Source organism: Polypterus senegalus, chromosome 1 (genome assembly GCF_016835505.1).
Source record: "Polypterus senegalus isolate Bchr_013 chromosome 1, ASM1683550v1, whole genome shotgun sequence".
Lineage (NCBI taxonomy): Eukaryota > Metazoa > Chordata > Cladistia > Polypteriformes > Polypteridae > Polypterus > Polypterus senegalus.
The window spans coordinates 259,100,190-259,121,886 of record NC_053154.1 but is presented as its reverse complement, the minus strand read 5'-3'; the positions used below and the strand labels follow the sequence as shown (position 1 = coordinate 259,121,886).

General features: G+C 39.5%; 1 protein-coding gene across 1 annotated transcript in view; it reads left to right on the top strand.

Moving 5' to 3' along the window:
* Window positions 1-21,697, top strand: part of LOC120541276 (neuropeptide FF receptor 1-like) — a 50,845-nt gene that overhangs the window by 19,442 nt on the left and 9,706 nt on the right. The window contains exon 2 of the mRNA XM_039772764.1: window positions 10,510-10,830. Coding sequence (XP_039628698.1) covers window positions 10,510-10,830 — 321 coding nt within the window. The remainder of the gene's footprint in view (window positions 1-10,509; window positions 10,831-21,697) is intronic.

The window sequence follows — 21,697 nt, the reverse complement described above, 5'->3', positions numbered from 1 at the left end:
CAGATATGCCATACTTAACAATTTGAATAAAAATAAGTGAGATATTCTGTGTTCTTCTAAATCTGTTTAAAAGTTTCATTATTTATAATAATTCCTGAAGTAGACCATGCACATCCAAATTTGCAAAGGTGCATTTGCAGATTATAAGATGCCTTTCTGATTAAACGGAAGCCTTATTCTTATTTCTCCAATCAGCTTGCAAATTGAATTGTCATGTTTCAAAGCATGCTCAGGTTTATACAGTATGACAAAAAATATCTTAGTGCAGTTGACAGAGAGGAAAAAATATTTTTGCAATACGGCCAACATGCTTTTAAACAAATGTTTTTGAATAATCAAACCTTTTTTTATAACCATTATTTACCCCAAACACTAAAAACAAGTTCAAAGTTCTATCACCAATCGTTTGCAGGAGTGCCTATCATTATATCCCCTTTCTTGTGGTCTACCCACTATCACCTAGAAGAAAGTTATACAAGTTGTCGGTAATGTACTGAAAATAATTGCAATCCTATCAGTTAGGTTAAGCAAGAAGCAAACGCTCTCACACAGCATGACCCTGCTTCCCACAATTCTGTTTGTTAAAATAAAGGAATTTTTGGGTTGAGTCACACAGCAAGGTTAGTCAACCACATTGAGCATCACATATTAGTTGTATATTAATTGAAAGTGTTTTCTGTTTACAAAAGTAAATTCATTCTCTGGTGCTTTTATCTCAACATGTGTGCAGTAAATTAAGGTGATTACATTAGGAAAATTGGCAATCACTGCAAATTGCCATTTAAACTCTGCTTGCTTAACAGGGCGGTAAGGATATTATGTGTATCTACGTAGCATCATCAGTATACCATCTCATAATGCGGCTCAGGGTGACTGTGATATTCCTCACCAGTCAGCTACTTCCCTTTGATAAGCACCCATTGACACGATTGTTAAAATTTGTAACTGAACCGGGATCTCATGATTTCTGTGTGACAGCCTCTGTAATTCAGGCTCCTATTCAGCACACAAGTCTAAGAAGACTACGCTAGGAAGTATTATCATGAGCCAAAAAATCATTGTGATCCCTGAAAACTTGCATTAGCTTGTCAAAGAACTAATACTGCCATTTCCAGTTATCAACAGCTCACCCTTTTTTATTGATAAAATAAATGGGCTACACACTAAAAGCAATTAACATTAAATGTATGCATTAGGTGTTATTATCAACACTATATTGAGAGAACATGCCAGTAAACTGTGATATATTTAGCTCAAGAACACCAGAATGTGACTGAATGAAATACGCAGTGAAATGAGATTTTCTGTCCACTTCACTGTCCTTTTGCCTGGAGTCGCTGAAATGCCAGCACCAAAAAAGTCTGCAAAGAAATTACAGATGGTCAAAACTTACTGTAACTTTAAGTTAATTCCCACAACAAGTTCATGTTTTATAAATCCCAATTTTTGTATAAGAAATTGTTAACGCCTGTTTCTAACTGTACGCACATTTGACACATGAGGCCTGCACCACGTGCCAGCCACTTCATGTCTCTGCCACTCGTGTTGTGAAGAGGGGGCTGAACGCACCCCAAGGAGATGCGGTCACTCCTCCGAAACCCCCTCTTAAACGGTGATACAGTGGGAAACAAATACCGTTTTTTTTTTTTACCTCCTATTGGCTCGATCAGCTGCCGAGATTATATACAGTGTAAGTGCAGTGCTGTACAAAAAAGCCTTAGGTACCTTAGATCGGCGTGTCAAACACGCGGCCCGCAACAGAAATCTGTGCGGCCTGCATGACAGATCCTAGTTAGCACTGAACTTGTACAAAATGATTACTACCGTTTGTGATTAAATCATTCTGCATCTTCGACGTTACTTATTGACTTTTTTTATTTCTGCCTTCTCACAAAAGCGCGTTTTCCCATGGCATTACGGTACCGGAAACGTCATCTGCTAGTATAACCATGAGCCTTGACCAAAGTTAATGAGCCGCAACGTCACAACTGAAGTGCTAGGCTGCGGCAGGGGCGGCTTTAGGCATGTGCAAACTGTGCACCTGCACAGGGCTGCCACGCGAATATATATTGAATATAAAACAGAAAGAGGAAATAACGACACAGCTGACGGCAATGTGGCTGAAAAACATTGTGTTTCTTGTTAATTAGTACGCTGTATTTACTAATGTTGCTAGAGTCGGAGCAGTAAGCTATATGTAGTATTATAACGTTCTGCCGTAATGAGAATATCATGGGCCGCCACTTGGTTTTCAAGTTATGGACACGCGCATATAGAAGTGTGTCGTGAGCACGAGGCGGCTATGCAGTGTCTGCAACGGACGTGGCCATCCGCCGTGCATAAGATACCATATTGACATTGGCAGGCGAAGGACCCACCGATTCTTTCTCTGCCCAGGGCCGCCACGAGCCTAAAGCCGCCCCTGCTAGGCTACACTAATGGCTGGGCTGCTGAGACTGGCCACTGGGCAGAACTGACCATCACGAGTAGTAATAGCTTGCATATTTTCACTTTTTTTGCTCTAGTTTTATGTAATTTTGTGCTAGTATTGTAACAAACAGTTAGTGCAGACTACAGCTGAAGATCAGTTGTTTATTAACATATTTTTGTGATTTTGAGTTTGTAAAATTAGTGTAGATCAGGTGGCTTTTTGCATATCGGCTTATTTTACAATATCAACTTTGAAGTAAACTTAGTAAAGTAAAATTTGATTTTTGGAGGATTTGTTTTCCAACTTGAATTACTAAGCAATTAATTCAGTGAGTGTTTTCGTGATTTCACACGAACAGGACTTTGCTCTTACAACGTTGAGAATGCACCTGAGAATATCCAAATGGAATTAATTGAACTGTAGTCAGATTCTATTCTGAAGGCAAAATACAACGAAGTTGGTGTGCAAGGCTTGTATGCTTACCTGCCACCCTTGTATGTGCAGATCCGTAAGTTGGCATCAAGAGTACTGTCTATGTTCGGAAGCACTTACCTTTGTGAGAAATTGTTTTCGTTAATGAAAGCTACCAAAACCCCACATCGCTCAAGACTTACTGTCGAGCACCTTTCATCCCTCATAAAAGTTGCAGCTGCACAAGATTTCAAGCCTGATATTGACGAACTGGTTACTAACAAGAGATGCCAAGTGTTGGGACAAAAGAAATAAATCTCACACTGTAAGACTCCTATATAAGCAATGAATATAATACAATAATATAAGGACCTAGCTAAGAGGCTATGACTCTAACTGTACGCTCTTGTACGGAGAGTGTATGGAAACAAATTGCTTTTCTTAAAACTTTAAGTGTTACATTTTTTAAAGTTTTCAGTATTGGAACGAAAGCTACAGTAACTTTGTATTATAGTATAATAGTATTTGTTACAGTGTGGCCCGCTGATGCACGTATGGCAGTCGAAGCCGCCCACCAATGGTAGTGAGTTTGACATGCCTGCCTTAGATCATGGTAATATTTGTCTTAGATGGTTATTTTATGCGTTGTACATTAGTGTGTCAACAGAAATGCTTTAATGTTTCCAACATTCCTATCAAAAAGTGAAGCAATACAATAAGCTATTCAAATGCCCTTAAAGAAAGAAACTAACATAGTAACAGAGCACTTTCCAGTTAAAAAATGTGAGATTTTTGTATGTGTATACCCCAGTTCTTGTTTAAACAAATATAAAACCTGGTGCTACTGTCAGTGATGAAATGTGTAGGTTGAACCAAATGGATCAATTGAAACAGAGACCACTGTGTAGATGGAAATCCAAATATGAGGTTGTGGTAGATGTGGCAGCATAACCTGCATATCAGCAGCCATAACCACCTGTGCTTTAGAGTAGGTCTTCCACATGAAGCTAAGCATGTTTGGGCCTGTATTTGGATGGAAGACTATCTTAGAAAAGCTTGGGTGGCTGCTGGAAGATGTGTTGGTGAGGCCACCAGGGAGTGCTTTCTCTTTGATCTGTATGTGGATCCCTATGCTCCAGTGCAGTGACAGGAACACTATCCTGTAAATATGGCAACATCCTTCAGATTAGATGTACAAACTGAGGTCCTGATTCTCAGTGGACATTAAAGATCTCTGGGCATCTTTCAAATAGAGTAAAAGTTTATCCTGATGTTCTAGCTAAATTGCCCACCATGGCCTGGTCAATCTGGCCCCCTAATCATCCCCTGTCTCTAATTGGTGATCTCTGTCTCCCCTTCACCACCTTACAGCTAATGTGTGGTAAGCATACTGGCACAGGTGGGTGCTACACATTGGTGGTGGTTGGTCTACACTGGTCGGTAGTGAGAAAAGCATTAAATAAATGTAATTAATTATTATGAAATCTTAAATCATAGAAAAAGTGAGGATAGTGACAAAACTCAAGATGGTCATATCACATTATCAAGGTCTCTCCCAAACAGTAATTTCATTGCAGACAGGTGTTTCCAGATGCGCTATCCAAGCTGTTCTGCAGAAACAAAACAAACAGGCAGTGTTGAGGACCAGAAATGCAAAGGAGCTCTGGACTGATAAAGTGAAAATTTAAACTTTTGTCTCTGACAGAAGGCAGTTTGTCTTCTAAAGGGCTAGAGAATGCTACATGGATGAATGTCTGCAGGCAGAATTGAAGCATGGCGGATGTTCCCTGCAGCCTGGGCTACATTTATGCAAATGAAGTTGTTGATTTCTTCCTCAATTCTCTCCTCTTCTATGCATGTTTTGTCCTCTTGTTCATGACTCTGATACCCCAAATGAGTGTTAGTTGGTTCCTTTTATGCAGGACCTGGGAGTACTTCCAATGTCAGGACTCTGCATGGTGGTACCACTTCCAGGTCATTCCGAAGCTCCACAAAGCAGGGACAGTCATTCCCTGCAATGACTGCAGTGACTGCAATTCCCAGTATGCCCTGTGGGTTTGTGTGTATTGGTACATTGGCCCGGGAATGGTGGCAACTAGTGCACCAGTGGTACGTACAGTCTTGGAAAGCTATTTCCCCATGTCCATTGACTACTATCGCCTCCCAACTGGGCAAGGGTCTTCTGTTTGATTGACTCTGTTCTAAATTTTAATCGCATATTAATCAGATTAGTAGGACAGCATTTTTTCACTTAAGAAATATAACAAAGGTTAGATCTCTTATAACTTTAAAAGATGCTGAAAAATTAGCTCACGCTTTTGTCTTTAGTCAACTAGATTACTGTAACGCACTCCTCTCAGGACTACCCAAAAAAGACATCAATTGGTTGCAACTAGTGCAGAATGCAGCTACTAGAATCTTAACTAGGAAAAGGAAATTCTGAACACATCTCTCCAGTATTGATGTCACTATATTGGTTACCCATGTCATTTAGAATTGATTTTTTAAAATACTGCTTATGGTTTACAAAGCCTTAAATAATCTTGCTCCATCCTATATCTCGGAATGCCTCTCGCTGTACTCTCCAAATCATAACCTTAGATCTTCAAATGAGTGTCTGCTTATAATTCCAAGAGCTAAACTTGAAAGACGTAGTGAGGCAGCCTTCTGCTGTTATGCACCTAAACTCTGGAATAGCTTGCCAATAGGAATTCGCAAGGCTAATAAGGTTGGGCATTTTTAAAAAAACTGCTAAAAACCCATTATTTTAACATGGCTTTCTCATAGCTTTGTTTTAGTGTAACTCTGATATTCTGTATATGCATTTAATTCGTCCCTTTTATTCGACCCTTGACATACGACCGGCCTGACATGCAAACAACTTGATTTACGACCAAAATTTTTGTTTTGATTTACGACCAACATCTAGCATTACGACCCGAATGCGTTCACGTGTATCCACTTGTGCGATTGTAAACAAACAGCCGAGAGCGTTCGTAAGCGTCAGTCGAAGCCCAGATACATGTGTTTGTGGACGTAATTTCGGTCAGTGCAGTGATTTATCTATATATATAATTCACTAAGACCATGGCAAGCAAGACGCATAATTGCGAAGGAAGAGAAGGTAACGAAGGTAAAGAAAGCGATTGTTAAGGGATGTTAGCTAGTGGGCTGGCGCGGCACATGATGATGTCATCAGGCTGAGTCAGCACCAGCTTGCTTTGGAGTGTATTATTACAGCAGTTAGCAACATGACCAGCTTTGAACTGAGTGCTCGACTACTGTCATTATTAACTTGAGAAACAGCGATCACATTCACTCATATGAGAGTGGCGTTGTGACCGATCTCGCTAATATGTACAGCATGTCAAAATCCACCATCTCGACAATTTTACAAAGAAAAGATTTGCATAAGGAGGCTCCTTCTAAACGATAACCACCTTCCGTTTCGTTCTCCTCCTCCTCCCTTCCTGAAGCCCAAAGATGTCAAATTAAATAGTGAGTACAGTGTGAAATTGTTGTTTCTGGTAGGCTAGGCACTTTTTATACATTTTTGGTTATTACATTAGAAAAATTATTGGTGTTTTGGTAAATTATGCACATTATACAACCCTTTTTTATTATGAAAAGGTTAAGTAAGTGTTGCTGTGGGAGGTTCGGAGCGCATTATGGGTATTTCCATTATTTCTTATGGGAAAAATAGTCTTGACTTACAACCAACTTGAGTTACAACCAGCCCTCGCGAACGAATTGAGTTCGTAAGTTAGGGGTCCACTGTATCATTTTTTTTCATGGCCCCGAAATCCATACTAACCCCTGCTTTCTCTGCTGTTCTCTTTTCTGTTTTCTGTGGTGGTGACCTGCGCCACCACCACCTGATCAAAGCACCGTGCAGTCTCTACATTGAGGGATTAAAGGCCAGATGTCCACATGACTGTCATCATCTAATTCTTCCACATGAAGCCTGAAAACCATGAGGACTAATTAGATCATTTATGTTGGGTAGAATACCTAGTGGGGGCTTGACGGTCTCATGGCCTTGCAATCCCTGCAGATTTTCTTGTTTTTTTTTTTTTCTCCAGCCCTCTGGAGTTTTTTTTTGTTTTGTTTTTTCCTTCCTTCCTGGCCTTTGGACCTTAATTTATTCTTTGTTAATTAATATTGCCTAATTTTTAGATATTTTTTCTTTTTTTCTTTCTTCATCTTGTGAAGCACTTTGAGCTACATCATTTGTATGAAAACGTGCTATTCAAATAAATGTTGTTGTTGAACCCCACTGGGATGCCAATCTATCTATACTGGCATGACATGCACATCTCCTTCCTGTGACCAAGGAACATCTTCCCTGTGATCACTCATTACAATGGCCTCCTGGCCAGGCAAGGAAAAAGAGCCCAACCAAGCCTCCTTCAAATTACATTTTAGTTTAAAGACTATTTTTGTGGTAATTGGTATTTAATAATGAATACTTATTTGGGTATTTTTAGCTCTTTCATTACAAAACCAAGAAAAATCCAGTCTTTATAGTCTTTAACTCTTTATTGATGGTTAGAAATCTAGGAACTTAGATTTCACTTCGTACCTGCTGACATGGTACTTGTGTGACACCCATCACAATTATTGCATGAGTTTTTAAAAAAACAAAAAAATTAAATTTATTTCAATGTAGTGTTAAAGTACAGTATGTCTGTCTGGTGGCTTTTGGTGTATGCACCACCTGCAGTGTTACATCAACAAACCACCTGGAAAGATGCTTAGTCACATACCACATCTGTTGTGGCCTGCAGGAACCACACCCTCTACCCAAACCTGACACTGACAGACACAAGACACAAGTCCAGCAAGACACATGGCTTTTATTTTGATGCGGGAAACATTTTCCAAGTTTCCCACACTGACCAGCGCAAAGCAGCACACTGCAACCCTTTGTCTTCTTTTTCTCTGTGTGTCTCTTTGTCTCCTTCCGCCTCAACGCCTTCCCCGCTAAGTTTTGTCTTCTCCCTCCCAACACTAGCTCCCTGAATGAAGTGAGGCAGTCTCTTTTATGCTGCACCTGGGAGCACTTCAGGTGGCCCATCAGCATGATCTGGAAGTACTCCCCGGTGTGGTAGAAACCCAATGTAGTAGGGCTCCGTTGCTTCTGCAGCACCCCCACGCGGCACCCATGGAACGCAACAGCTCCAGCTCCAATGTAGCCCTGTGGGAATCCAAGGTACCACTACAACCCAGGGGAACTGCCATCTAGCTCTGTGGGGAGGCTGAAATGCACAGGGCACTACCTCCCTCGTTATGGAGGCGTCCCAGCCTAGAAAACAGCCTGGCCGTCCATCACACTTTCAACAGTATGTATTCCAGATAAAATCTGAGCAATAAAATTCATAAGCGTGGCACTTATGCCTGACATTGACAGAGTATGGTTTGTTCTGGCTTTCAGTCTGGATAACATTTTTTGAAAGATACACATCAGAACAAAAATAATTGTTCATTTGAAGATTTGTATTTTTATTTGCTTAAATTGTTTAGAAGCTCTTATTATCTGTTATTATCTGTTGACCTATAATGGCATTTTCTTTTTTTACGCAAATGTGGAAATAATTGGCACTTTAATTATGTATTATAAATGCCTGACTATTTTAAAACCATAAAGAAAGGAAAAAAAAAACCTTGTAACTCTGTTGCATTTTAAGGCCCAGATTAATAAATGTTAAAAGGCTGTACCAGTCTATTTTCTAGACCTGCTGTATAGGGAGCATCGGGCTCAAGAAACGAAGCAGCTTTGGGTGTAATGCCAGTCCATCACAGGTTATACTAATTCACAGTTCACTTACCCTGTAACTTATCAGTATAATAATGGGTTCTCAGGAAAACCCAGAATGACACCATTTGAATATGTGGACAACATGTACAATATACTGCATTCAGAACGTATTCAGGCCATTGAGAATTTCATTTATAATGGATAAATGAACAATTTTTGCCCATCAGTCTGCAGTCAATAACCCATAATGACAATGTCAAAACATTTTTAGAAAGGTTATCACATTTATTAAAAACCAAAAATTGAAATATGGTATTCATTTGAGTATTCTGTCCTTTAATTTGGTACTTTGTAAAAGCCTCTTTGGCAGCAATTGCAGCTTCAAGTCATCTTGGGTAAGTCTTTACAAGTTTTGCACACAGGGATTTGTGCAGTTTCCCATTTTTCCTGGCAGAATTGCTCAATCTCTGTTAGATTAGATGTGAAGTAGATGGGAAGTCTCTTTCTGGTCACTCCAAAGATGTTCTGTGAGGTTTAAGTCTGGGCTTTGGCCGGGCCACTCAAGGATACTTGGTGATTTGTCTTGAAGCCACTGTAGCATTGTCTTGCATTTTTCTTAATGCTGAAAGGTGAACTGCTGCCCCAGTCTGAGGTTGTGTGCTTTCTGTAGAAGGTTTTTTGTTCCCCAAGGATCACTCTCCATTCATCCTTCTCTCCGTTCTAACCAGTCTTTCTGTCCCTGCCATAGTTTCTGAAAACTGCCCCCATAACATGATCCTCACCATAAGGTGGTATTAGGCAGGTAATGACCAGTGCCTGGTCTTCGCCAGACATACTGCTTGGAGTTCTGCCCAAAGAGTTCAGTTTTTGTCTCATCGGACAAGAGAATCTTCCTCTTCATGTTTTCAGAGTCCTTTTAATGGCAATTAGCAAACTATTACTCAAGAGTGTCTTCCATCTAGTCACTCTAACCGTGCTAAGACGGTTCTCCTTTGGGCAGGTTCTGCCGTTTCTGCAAAGGACATGGCACTATGTTAGAGTGACTAATAGTTTCTTAGTCATCTTCTTGACCAAAGCCCTTCTTGTCCAGTTACTCAGCTTGGTCAGACAGCCAATTCTAGCAACAGTCCTGGTGGTTCCAAGCTTCTTCCATTTCAGTTTTTGAGGGCGGTGTGCTCCTGTGAACTCCTGTAAAATTTTATACCCTTTCTATAGCCTATGCCTCATCAACATTTTGTCATAGAAGTCTACAGGGAGTTCCTTGAATTTAATGGCTTGGTTTCTGTCCTGACATGCAGTGCGACTTGAGGGACATTATATAGACAGGTAAACATGTGCTTTATTAAACAATGTCCAATCAGTTTCATTTGCCACAGGGGGAATCCAATCAAGATGCAGACACTTCTGAATGATAATTAGAGCAAACAGGATGCACCTGATAACAATCTGGAGTCCACAGCAAAAGGGCTGAATACTTTTGTGAATGAGAGATTTCAGTTTTTGATGTTTAACAAATTTTCGAACCTTTGAGACTGAGGTGCCCAGGGTTTGATCCTGCCTTGCACCCTGTTTTGGCTGGGATTGGCTCCAGCAGACCCCCGTGACCCTGTAGTTAGGATATAGCGGGTTGGAAAATGACTGATTGACCTTTCTGAGAACACATTTTCACTTTTGTCATTATAACTTATTGAGTGTAGATTGATGGGCAAAAAAGGCAAACTGATTTGTTTTAAGATTAAATCTACCACACAATAAAGTGTGAAGAAAGTGTAGCAATGTGAATACTTTCTGAATCCACTTTACTATATATATTATTTTAAGGGTGACTTTAATATTGGAAGCTTTGCCGTTTATTAGTGAGAAATAATGTTGATATCGGATAAATGAGTTTATTCTCTCTTTTTGACAGATTTTTCCACTTCTACGACTGTTGACGGCAGTTCATACCTCTCTGAGGTTGACCACAGCAACAGATCCCTGAGCAAATGGGAAAACTATACCTTCTCTTCCTATTATCAGCATTCTTCATCTGTGGCATCCTTATTCATTGTAGCCTACGTCTTCATCTTTCTGCTCTGCATGGTGGGGAATAGTCTTGTCTGCTTGATTGTGCTGAAGAACAAAAAAATGCGGACGGTCACCAACATGTTCATTTTGAACCTAGCAGTCAGCGACTTGCTAGTGGGCATTTTTTGTATGCCCACCACCCTTGTGGACAACCTGATCACAGGTAAGTTTGCCACTGGATACAGTAGGCGAGAACTGTTACTGCTGCCTCTGATAAAGGTGAAAAACACCAATGAAATGAACACCACAAAGAGTAAGTTATATTATATGCTCACGCAAATGGGAAAACTAGCTTTCACTCTACTGCAATTATTTCAAGCAAATGTTTCTTTTGGAAATTAATGGAAAACTTTTGGAAATGAATGCTGTTAGATCAAAGTAGTTGTACATATAAGCTACTTACTTAAAAGAAAAACATATTTTAGCATCCAAGTCACAAGTACAAAATCACAAAAGCTGAATTTTAAAAGACATATATAATTTAAAAATAGCATGTAATAAACTGTGTACTTAATGTCATTAACATTTACAGTATATACAAGTAAGTGTATATGCTTATTTTGCTCTTTGGTTTATTGTTTCATTAAATTTAACATTAAAAATGTCACTTATGCATAGTTCCTTTAGAAATTCTTGCACCTCACACAGCATGACATTTCAGGGTACTCAGAAAGATCTGGTGAGTGGTCGGAAAAAGTGCAAATTGAGTGAAAGCTTTCAAGTTAGTCCAAAATGTCAGGCCATTCCTTCAATTACTCTGACCTGAAGCGAATTCAGCATGAGATTACTCACTGTCCAGAACTATTTGTATTATTAAAAACGGCTATAAATATCATAGAGTTGAGGTATCATTAAAATTTTCATAGTTCAGTACCTTGCTGCTTCCCAATATTACATTATGTGTGTATTTAGTTTGTATCAGTATGGACTTCCAACTAATCAAATTTCGTGCAACTGGCAGTGTAGTGTATAAAGTATTTAAACTGCTGGATATTAAAATTGCAATACCCAGAAAGACATGAGATTTGAAAGTAATATTTATGGAAATTGCTTATGATAAATGGCATACATCATTAGCACAAGTATAGCTTGGTCATGCATGCATAATCCACAATATTTAGTATTTGGTGTGTCCACCACAGGTGGAAAAAACACTTGCAAAAGTCTAATATGAACAGTTAGAAATGCTGGATGTGTGTTTGTGGAGTGGCAACCTCTGTATATGAACAAAGCTCATCCATGGTAACTGCTGGTGGTCTTCAGAATGCCAGTCGTTGACCATGTTTTAGACTTTTTCAGTGGGGGCAAATCCTGTGGGTCAGGGAAGAAGTGGCACACGGTGGTCATTCAGGAACATTTTGTGATACATAAGGTCAAGCATTGCCTTGTTGGAATACTCCAGGGGGCGCTTCTGCGGATAGGGTACCACCTCGAACTCCTCTGTGATGGATCACTGGCTGGCCAAGGTACCAACAATGCATGTCAGGCAGAATGGGAGAGGACTCCAATGGCACCCCACATTATAAAACCTGCTGCTGGTCCTATATAATGCTGCAAAATGCACATGTATCAAGGAGCCTTTTTTTGTGGTTACTATATATATATAGATCTGTCTGTCATAGTTCGGTAAACTGAACTGGGACTCATCTGAAAACACAATGAAACACCAGTAATCCTGCTATTATTGGCTTCCTTGGCACCATTGCAGTTTCATTCATTCATTCATCAGTGGTCAAAGGTCAAGGCTATCTTATGCCATGGGCAGTGAGCAAAAAGCCGCAACTGCTGCCAATGGTCTCAGTGTGTGCGGACACCATTTGATATGTGACAGCCCCAGTTGCTGGGCTATGGTCTGTGATGTGGCTATTCAGTCCATCACTGCCATGAGCACAAAATATCTGTCTTTCCATTTGTTTGTGTGGTGGGGTGCTTCAGACTGCTCGCTTCGGTAGGTCGACCCCCCACTACCCACAGATGGCACACTCTTGTCAGTGCACTTGAATTCCATCCAACACAAGTGCTAGTGACCCCATAAGGATCATACACTTTCCTGCATTCCCACAATTCTCCTTCATTTAAAGCCTGAGAACTCTCCTTGACAAGACATGTTTGGTCTCTATGGGTACACTAACTGCCAGCAGCTACTCAAAAAACGTTCCCTTTGCAGGTGCCTTTTATGGTACTGCAATTTTAATGGCAAGCAGTATGCTTTGCTTTTCTTTATATAGTTGACAGACCTGGAAACCTCAAAGCTGTAGTCTCTAATGCTTATTCAATAGGTGTATTTGCCATACACACAATGTCTATTTGATTATCCATGTTACATCAGCCAGTCTGCACTTCGAATGTTGTATGCCCTACTCACAGCCCCATTCAATTTTTTTTAATATTACACCACTTCCTATCATATCACTTATGATTTTTTCCAAATTTCCAGTGACCAAGTAGGGTTTACTTTGTAAAGCACCTTGCAAGATGAATGCTATTTAAATATATATATATATATATATATATATATATATATATATATATATATATATATATATATACTGCTCAAAAGAATTAAAGGAACACTTTTTAATCAGAGTATAGCATAAAGTCAATGAAACTTATGGGATATTAATCTGGTCAGTTAAGTAGCAGAGGGGGTTGTTAATCAGTTTCAGCTGCTGAAATTAACAACAGATGCACTAGAGGGGCAACAATGAGATGACCCCCAAAACAGGAATGGTTTAACAGGTGGAGGCCACTGACATTTTTCCCTCCTCATCTTTTCTGACTGTTTCTTCACTAGTTTTGCATTTGGCTACAGTCAGTGTCACTACTGGTAGCATGAGGCGATACCTGGACCCTACAGAGGTTGCACAGGTAGTCCAACTTCTCCAGGACGGCACATCAATACGTGTCATTGACAGAAGGTTTGCTGTGTCTCCCTGCACAGTCTCAAGGGCATGGAGGAGATTCTAGGAGACAAGCAGTTAATCTAGGAGAGCTGGAGAGGGCCATAGAAGGTCCATAACCCATTAGCAGGACCAGTATCTGCTCCTTTGGGCAAGGAGGAACAGGATGAGCACTGCCTGAGCCCTACAAAATGACCTCCAGCAGGCCACTGGTGTGAATGTTTCTGACCAAACAACCAGAAAGACTTCATGAGTGGTGCCCTGTGCTTTTTACAGATGAGAGCAGGTTCACCCTGAGCACGTGACAGAAGTGAAAGAGTCTGGAGAAGCCATGGAGAACATTATGCTGCCTGTAACATCATTCAGCATGAGCACTTTGGTGGTGGGTTAATGATTGTCTGGGGAGGCATATCCATGGAGGGTCACACAGACCGCTACAGGCTTGACAAAGGCACCTTGGCTGCCATTAGGTATCAGGATGAAATCCTTGGACCCATTGTCAGACCCTATGCTGGTACAGTGGCTCCTGGTGCACGACAATTCCTGGCCTCATGTGGTGAGAGTATGCAGGCAGTTCCTGGAGGATGAAGGAATTGATACCATTGACTGGCCACCACACTTTCCTGACCTAAATCCAATAGAACACCTCTGGGACATTATGTTTTGTTCCATCCAATGCCACCAGGTTGCACCTCAGACTGTCCAGGAGCTCAGTGATGCCCTGGTCCAGATCTGGGAGGAGATCCCCCACAACACCATCTGTCTTTTCATTAGAAGCATGCACCGATGTTGTCAGGCATGTATACAAGAGCACAGGGGCCATACAAAGTGCTGCGTACAATTTTGAGTTGCTGCAATTAAATTTTGGCAAAATGGACTAGCCTGCCACATAATTTTTTCACTCTGATTTTTGGGGCGTCTTTGAATTCAGGGCTCTGTAGGTTGATCATTTTCATTTCCATCAAACGATGTGGCATCCTTTCGTTCCTAACACATTACCCAGTCTATATCAGTATAGATATCCAGGAGGATTTCTTTTTCCCATTGAGATCTGATGTGTTTTCAAAGTGTTCCTTTAATTTTTTTGAGCAGTTTATATATATATATATATATAAACACCAAAATAAAAATAATCTTTTAAAAAGAAAAAAGATTAATCTTATTCAAAGATAAAATTCTGCAAGAGAAAGGATTACACAGTTAAGCAGTCAACAATAAAATGACAAAAGAAAAGATGCAATCCCACGCCAAGCTACTGTAGCTCATAAGAGGGCTTCTAGAAAATTACCATTGCCCTACTGAGCGCCTCACAATAATCAATTGCAAGCTGCTTAGTCAAGTGCTTCAAAGAGCAAAACTCTTCTGCTTTAACCTAATGCTGTGCTCATACTTTTTACAAAAGCACAATGGAATGAGAAAAAGAACATATTGAGCAATGTGATGTTTAGCAGGGTTCAATAGCCAATCTTCATGTGCTATTAGAATTATAAAAAATAATGTTACATGGTTTGCAGCTGCCTAGACTTTGTTATAGAGGTGAAGTTGTTTATTGTGGATGAGCGGAGGTGCCAGAATGGAAGTAATACCAAAGTATATGAAAAACCACTAAAAAAAGGATGGCCATCAGATTTCAATCCAGACTGTTTTTATGTGTAGTTCCTCACTGGTGGAATACGAGAGACATTCAAAACGTTTTCGCACTTTTTTTTAACTCTATATATTAAGAATTTCAAAAACAAATTACATCACTTTCTACGTAGTCACCTTCGTTTGCGATGCAATTTTCCCAGCATCGTACCAACTTTTTAATGCCCAATTACTACTCCTTCTGCTTTTACCATTTCCAAAGAAAATATAAAAGTGTGGAAACTTTTTGAATGTCCCTGTAATTTGCCCTCTTTCACCCATACTGCTGACTCCTTCACTGTGCTTAAGAAATGCTTGAAGATTCTCCTCTTCTGTAAACACTTTCCTAATTGCTAGTTGTTTCTGTTTTTTTTTGTTGTTGTTGTTGTTTTTTTAAAGTGAGGTGAACTGTTAACATTTTTGATTGGTTTACTGGTTATCAGTTTTGTAAGTTAATGTGGTAACCTTACCCTGGTCCTCTGGATTGGGAGCAACCTTTGGAACTGTTGGGACTGCACAATTGGCACTCCCTCTTATCTGTGCCAGGTTTCCTTGCAATCCTTGACCTTAAAGGGAGAGCAAGTTTATATACTCTATACCAGGGGTCCCCAATACGTCACTCGCGAGCAACCAGTAGCTCGCCACCCCTTTCCAAGTAGCTCACCAAAAGGTTAATGAATCCTACATAAATTTGAAAACTTGATTAGTCAAATTAGGGGTGGGCGATCTTTCCAAGAAATCATATCACGATCCACAATCTGAATTGCAATCTATCTTTTCAATGTGGCATACACTTAAGAGAATATCCGGACTCAAACTCGTCAAGACCCAAGTAACACTTTATTTTTAATATCAAACAAAATTCAATTCATTTGTTCTCTTGTTCGCTAGTTAAGTGGAGTTAAGGGACACACCCCGAAGCTGGCGAGTGAGTGAGGAAGGCCCCATCCCTCTGCCCGCTGCCTTTTTCTCGGTACAGCAAGTGAACTACATAGCGAAATGAGAGAAGTTGCAATATCAACCGAAATGTTCAAGACAATTATAGAAAAAAACCTGATCTAAATCCGTTAATTAGTTCTCTTGCTTAAACCAGACAGACATACAGACATTGGATTTTATATATTATATATTTGTAAACCTTCAAAATAATGTGCAGTTAATGTCTCAGCAGCATTCTCAGCATTTCTGGAGCTTAGTAGAGCCGGATAACTAAAAGAATCTTCACCAAGCAGCTCTGAAAATGTCTGCTTTGTTTGGGTCTACATACCTCTTGAGTCTGCCTTTTCTGACATGAATGTCATGAAATCAAAGTTCAGAACAAGACTGGCAGATGAACATTTAAATGACTCCGTAAGAGTGAACCTAAGTGGCTACACTCCACCATACACCATCCACCTCTCTTGTTGACTCCATGCAGTGCCAGTCATCTGACTAACTAAAAGTCACATCACACATGCAACTGGACATGTGAATACTCTTGTGAAGTGAAACGGTGACATGGAACAGAATGATAAATGAATATGTAATATTTGTGTATTTGTAATTGCATTGTTTTGTTTTGACAGCATTCATATTTTAATTCAATAGTGTGAGATACACTAGAAAATGCATACAGACATACAAAATGCACTTGCAGGTGAACTAAATATTTTTTGTGATATTTTAATGCAAAATGTGAGTTGTGGACACCAACATTTTGTAAATGTTCAGGCAAAACAAGCTTATTCAGTTTGTTTGTGTTGAAATAAGCTATGTGAATAAACGTTCTGTGGTGGGCTGGCACCCTGCCCGGGGTTTGTTTCCTGCCTTGTGCCTTGTGTTGGCTGGGATTGGCTCCAGCAGACTCCCGTGACCCTGTAGTTCGGATATAGCGGGTTGGATAATGGATGGATGGATGGATGGAATAAATGTTAGAAAACATGAGTAGCTCTCAGCCATTTTCATTTTGTAAAACAGGTTGGAGACCTCTGCTGTATACATTATAGAGACATTTTGCTGCCACCTGTTGTACTGAGAGACTTCATGATCCATTCGTCTCTGTCCCCAGCATCCCTTCATTTTCTACTGGGTTTCTCAATACCACTTCTTGGGGATAAATCCATTATGCTCCTAGCAACTCTATTGCCCTTGCCATTGTTATTTCTTCCTACACCAGGCCCACATTTTGTCCTCTCGGTATAGCATGGGCTGCAATGCTGGCCCTGTCCTGGTGTCCTTTCACACTGTCTTTGTGGATATAATTTTCCTGAGGGACATTGGATCCATAAGACGTAAAAAGCAAACCTTATCCTACACAGAAATGTGGAGGGTGAGTTGATTTTCTGCTTACATTTCACATTTACAATAAAGACTGTTAAAAGATTCAATTTAATCCAGGATTAAATCTATTTAGACATTGCAAGGAAAGGCAAAGCACAAGTTAAAAAATCTAAATTAAATTGAAAAGCTTACGTAATTTTTTAAATTATTGTCAGATATTAAGATGGTGAAACCTCTCAAGCCTACACAGTACAAAGGTGGTTAAGTGATCAGTTGTAATTGCTGGCACGTTAAATGACAGTTCCCGTTGATATAATAATTCAGAAGCTCAGTATGTCCTTTCTATTACAGAGCAATCTTCCGATATAAATTAGCCTTACTATGCTTTGCCTTTTTTTGCTTTCTTTCCTTCCACATCAGTGGTTAATACATGAACTGGATCTTCAGAGATTATTTTGATGTGTGTTGTTGAGCAAGTGTTTAAACCCCAAAGTGCGCAGAGCATTCTTAGGCTACATACTATATAAAGAATATACCTCTTAACTTTTATGATTATAAACTTTATAGGCGGAGATAATGATCTTCCGTATCTTTACAATGACATGTGAAAAATGGAAGAAAGAACACATAACATCATTTCATTTATAAAAGTTTTACCATCATTGCTCAAATTGCAGCCGCTGCAGGGGTTGCATATGCCCCTCATGCTCACATTGAGTGATCCAGATACATCAGTTGCTTCAAAAATTTTCTAAGGTTTGGTGATTAATTGTTGGACTGATACTCTATTCAGGAGAGGTTTTTGCTTTATGCTTAAAACTGCCATGATAGCCCCTGCCCCGATTCTATGTTGGAATATTTAGGCTCAAAAATCGATGCCTATATCAGGTGTTTCTAGTCCATATCCTGAAAAAGGCACCACTTAGAAAGTCTTCTAGGGCATCCCACGTGTTAGGTTGGAGCATGTGTTGATTATGGCACATTGCTGTACCCACCACATGACAAACACCCTGGAATGGGATCCAAGTGCAGCCGTGCAATGGGTGACACCTCAGCACCACACTGAACTGTGTGAGTTTTTTTTGCAGTGGCTGGAGTGCCAGTCCTGCCATCAACCTCTGGGTTTTCCCTGAAAGTTGGAGGACCTGCTGGCAGGGCTGGATGCAGATTAACATCATACCCAGGACAGAGCTTGTTAACCTTACTCTAAAGTGTCACATTGTTACAAGCAACAGGAACATCCAGTGGGAAATGAAAAAAAAAAAAACTCTAAAAGGAGGCATTCTTTTTACATTGAACCCATCATATATAAGCAACTGATATTTGCATTGCAAACCCCTAAACATGATGTGAAAGAATTGAAGTGCTTATTGTTCTTTTTTTAATTCTTTTTAACCTGTTCTGCAGGAGTTTATTTTTCTTAGTTCTATTTTATGCAATACTGAATATTCAATGAGTTCCTATAACATCCTGAACTCTTATCAGTAGGTGCATACACTTTGCCTGCAGCTTAGCATACATTACTCCACTTTTCATAAGAATTGTAAAAAGTGAACCCTGTGCATAGCAAAATGAATCCACACTATTAAAAAGGATACATTAAAAAGCCTTAGGAACAGGCTTGTCATCTGCTATAACCTACCATATCGTTCTTTAGTGGTGTCAGTGCAGGTTCCACATATATAACAAAATTGCTGAGAAATTTCACTGTTGGTTCTAGGAGCCATTGGAAAAAATGTCATGGAAATAAAACATGGACCAGGTTTGTGCTGGTTGTACTTGGTTGATGAAAGTTAATGGTAATGGAAAACCAGCAAAAAAAGTGATCTGTTTCCTTACATCCAAAAATAAGTATTGGCAATAAGTGTTTGTTGTAGATGGTGGACAAAATAAGTGAGTGATACCTGATAATGCTATGAATACATGGAAAGGTACAGTTATGTTCTTATATAATACGCTACCTTGGCTGTTCGTTTGTCTGTCCAGGATTTTAAATCACCTGTAGCTCGAAAAACTGTTTGACCTGTTGACCTGAAATTTGGTACACATATACTACATGACGTCTACTTACCCACTTTCAGGGTGATGATTGACCTCCAAGGTTATTCGGTGTATGTGTATGAGCACCGTTCTCTTTCTCTTCCACCTTCGCTGTCACTTCTCCTAACTTTTCATATCTTAAATCATTCTTGAGGCAAATTGAAGACTTAAGTGGAAAATTAAAGAAAATGTATTAATTAATTGCAACACAAACACTGACTTAATCAGAGAATAAGCGGGCCGCTAGGGTGGAGAAAAGAAGAGCTGCTCAGGAAGCAGCAAGCGCATCAACCTCTGAGCAAACGAATGCTAAATGTACAGAGGAAGAGGATGAAAACTAGGAATGCTCACGTCAAGTGTATAATGTGCGGTGCACTGTTACTGGTTCAGTAATATTTCTTGAGCGCAAAAAAACTGATGGAAGATACATAAGGAAAGGAAGATTTGAAGTCAGAGGAGAGAAGAGAGGTTCAAAACTAAAAAAAGACAAAAATAAATTGGTACACCAGAAAGCAGAACTTTAAAAACAAGAAAATTTTTGCCCAAAGGTCCTAATAGTATCTTGGGTTTCTTTTCACTAAGTATCACTACCACAAAGTTTGTTTTACAAAAGGCTCCAATACTGAAGCTGTGTGCCACCATCTTGACCTGATGACACATTATGTCAAGCAGCCAGAACAGCCACAAACAACATGGTCACGGCCATGAAAGCATTGTTCTAAACTGGTAGTGACCATTCAAAAGCAGAACACAAATTACATTAATAAATAAATTAACAATAAAATGTAGAAAAAAATGAAAATAGCACGAATAGGCTTAGGGAAGTCCAAAAATGTAAATTCATAACAGATATAGATGGTTTACAGTATATTGTGTAACAAAGTTTAACTTTATTTTGTGACATGAATCAATATATTTTTTACAGCATTTTTCATGCTGAATTCAAATATCTCTTCAGACTTTTTGTATTAGGGTGGTGCAGTGGTAGCACTTTTGCCTCACAATCAGGAGACAAAGGTTCGTGACCCAGATGCATGGAGTTTGCATGTTCTCCCCATGTTTTATGTGAAATTCCTCCAGGTGCTCCAGTTTCCTCCCAGAGTTCAAAGACATGCAGGTTAGGTGGATTGACAACACTAAATTGGCCCTAGTGTGTGGTTGGGGTGTATGTCTGTGTGTTTGTGTTAGCCCGGCGATGGACTGGTGCCCTGTCCAGGGTTTCTTCCTGCCTTGCACCCTATGCTAGCTGGGATAGGCTCCAGCTCCCACCACCACTCTGTTCAGAATGACGTGGGTAAGAAAATTACTAAAAATTATGACTTTCTCTATCATGCAAGAATTTTAAGTGACACATTATTAAAATTTACAATAAACATATATTTATACTATATGTACATGCTGAGAGCGTCTAAACTAAAAGGTAAAAGTGTACAGTTATCTGCTGTACTTGACATCAGGAACATTCATCTTAGCAGCAGTCGGCAAGCATCCTGGGACACTACTTGCCTTGGTATCACTTTTCCATTATAGAAATGTCCTGATGACTGTTTCAAGCTTCCAAGGGAAAAAGTCTGAAAAGTTATAAAATGGTCACAAACAGAAATAAAAATATTTTAATCCTGAATTTAACTATAAAAACCTGTAAATCTTAATATGGGCTTATATACTAAATATACAGCCTAAAAACAGACATATCTGTAACTCTAAACTAATTGGTGATGTAAAAATTCTAAGCACATTTCCGAAATCAGCTTGAAAAAGTACTTTTAAAACACCCCTAAGCTGTTTTGTGATAAAATCTTTATTAACCAGTGATATTAACAATCAGAATGGCTTCCACTTGGAATTTTAAAAACAAGATGAAATAAATCATCTACAAGTAGTGCCTTTTAAAATGTGTTGGGTCTCCCACCCAATGCCACATCTTTTTTTTTCTGCAATATATTGACAGGCTGTGCCAGCTCTAATAATGCATTGGCAATAGCTTTGTACTGTTTCTTTTGTAATCAAACATATTGGTTTACATTATAACTTGTTTTTTAATGAGTTTTGAAAAATAATGAAAAACTCCACAAAGGAATGAAGGCACAGCAACAGAATTTCTAGCTTCCACAAAAATGGCCAAAATTATCCATATATTGTGCACATCAGAAAGGAATAAGGAGAAAATTGGATCTTCTTTGTTGACTTGGTGAAGCTTCAAAA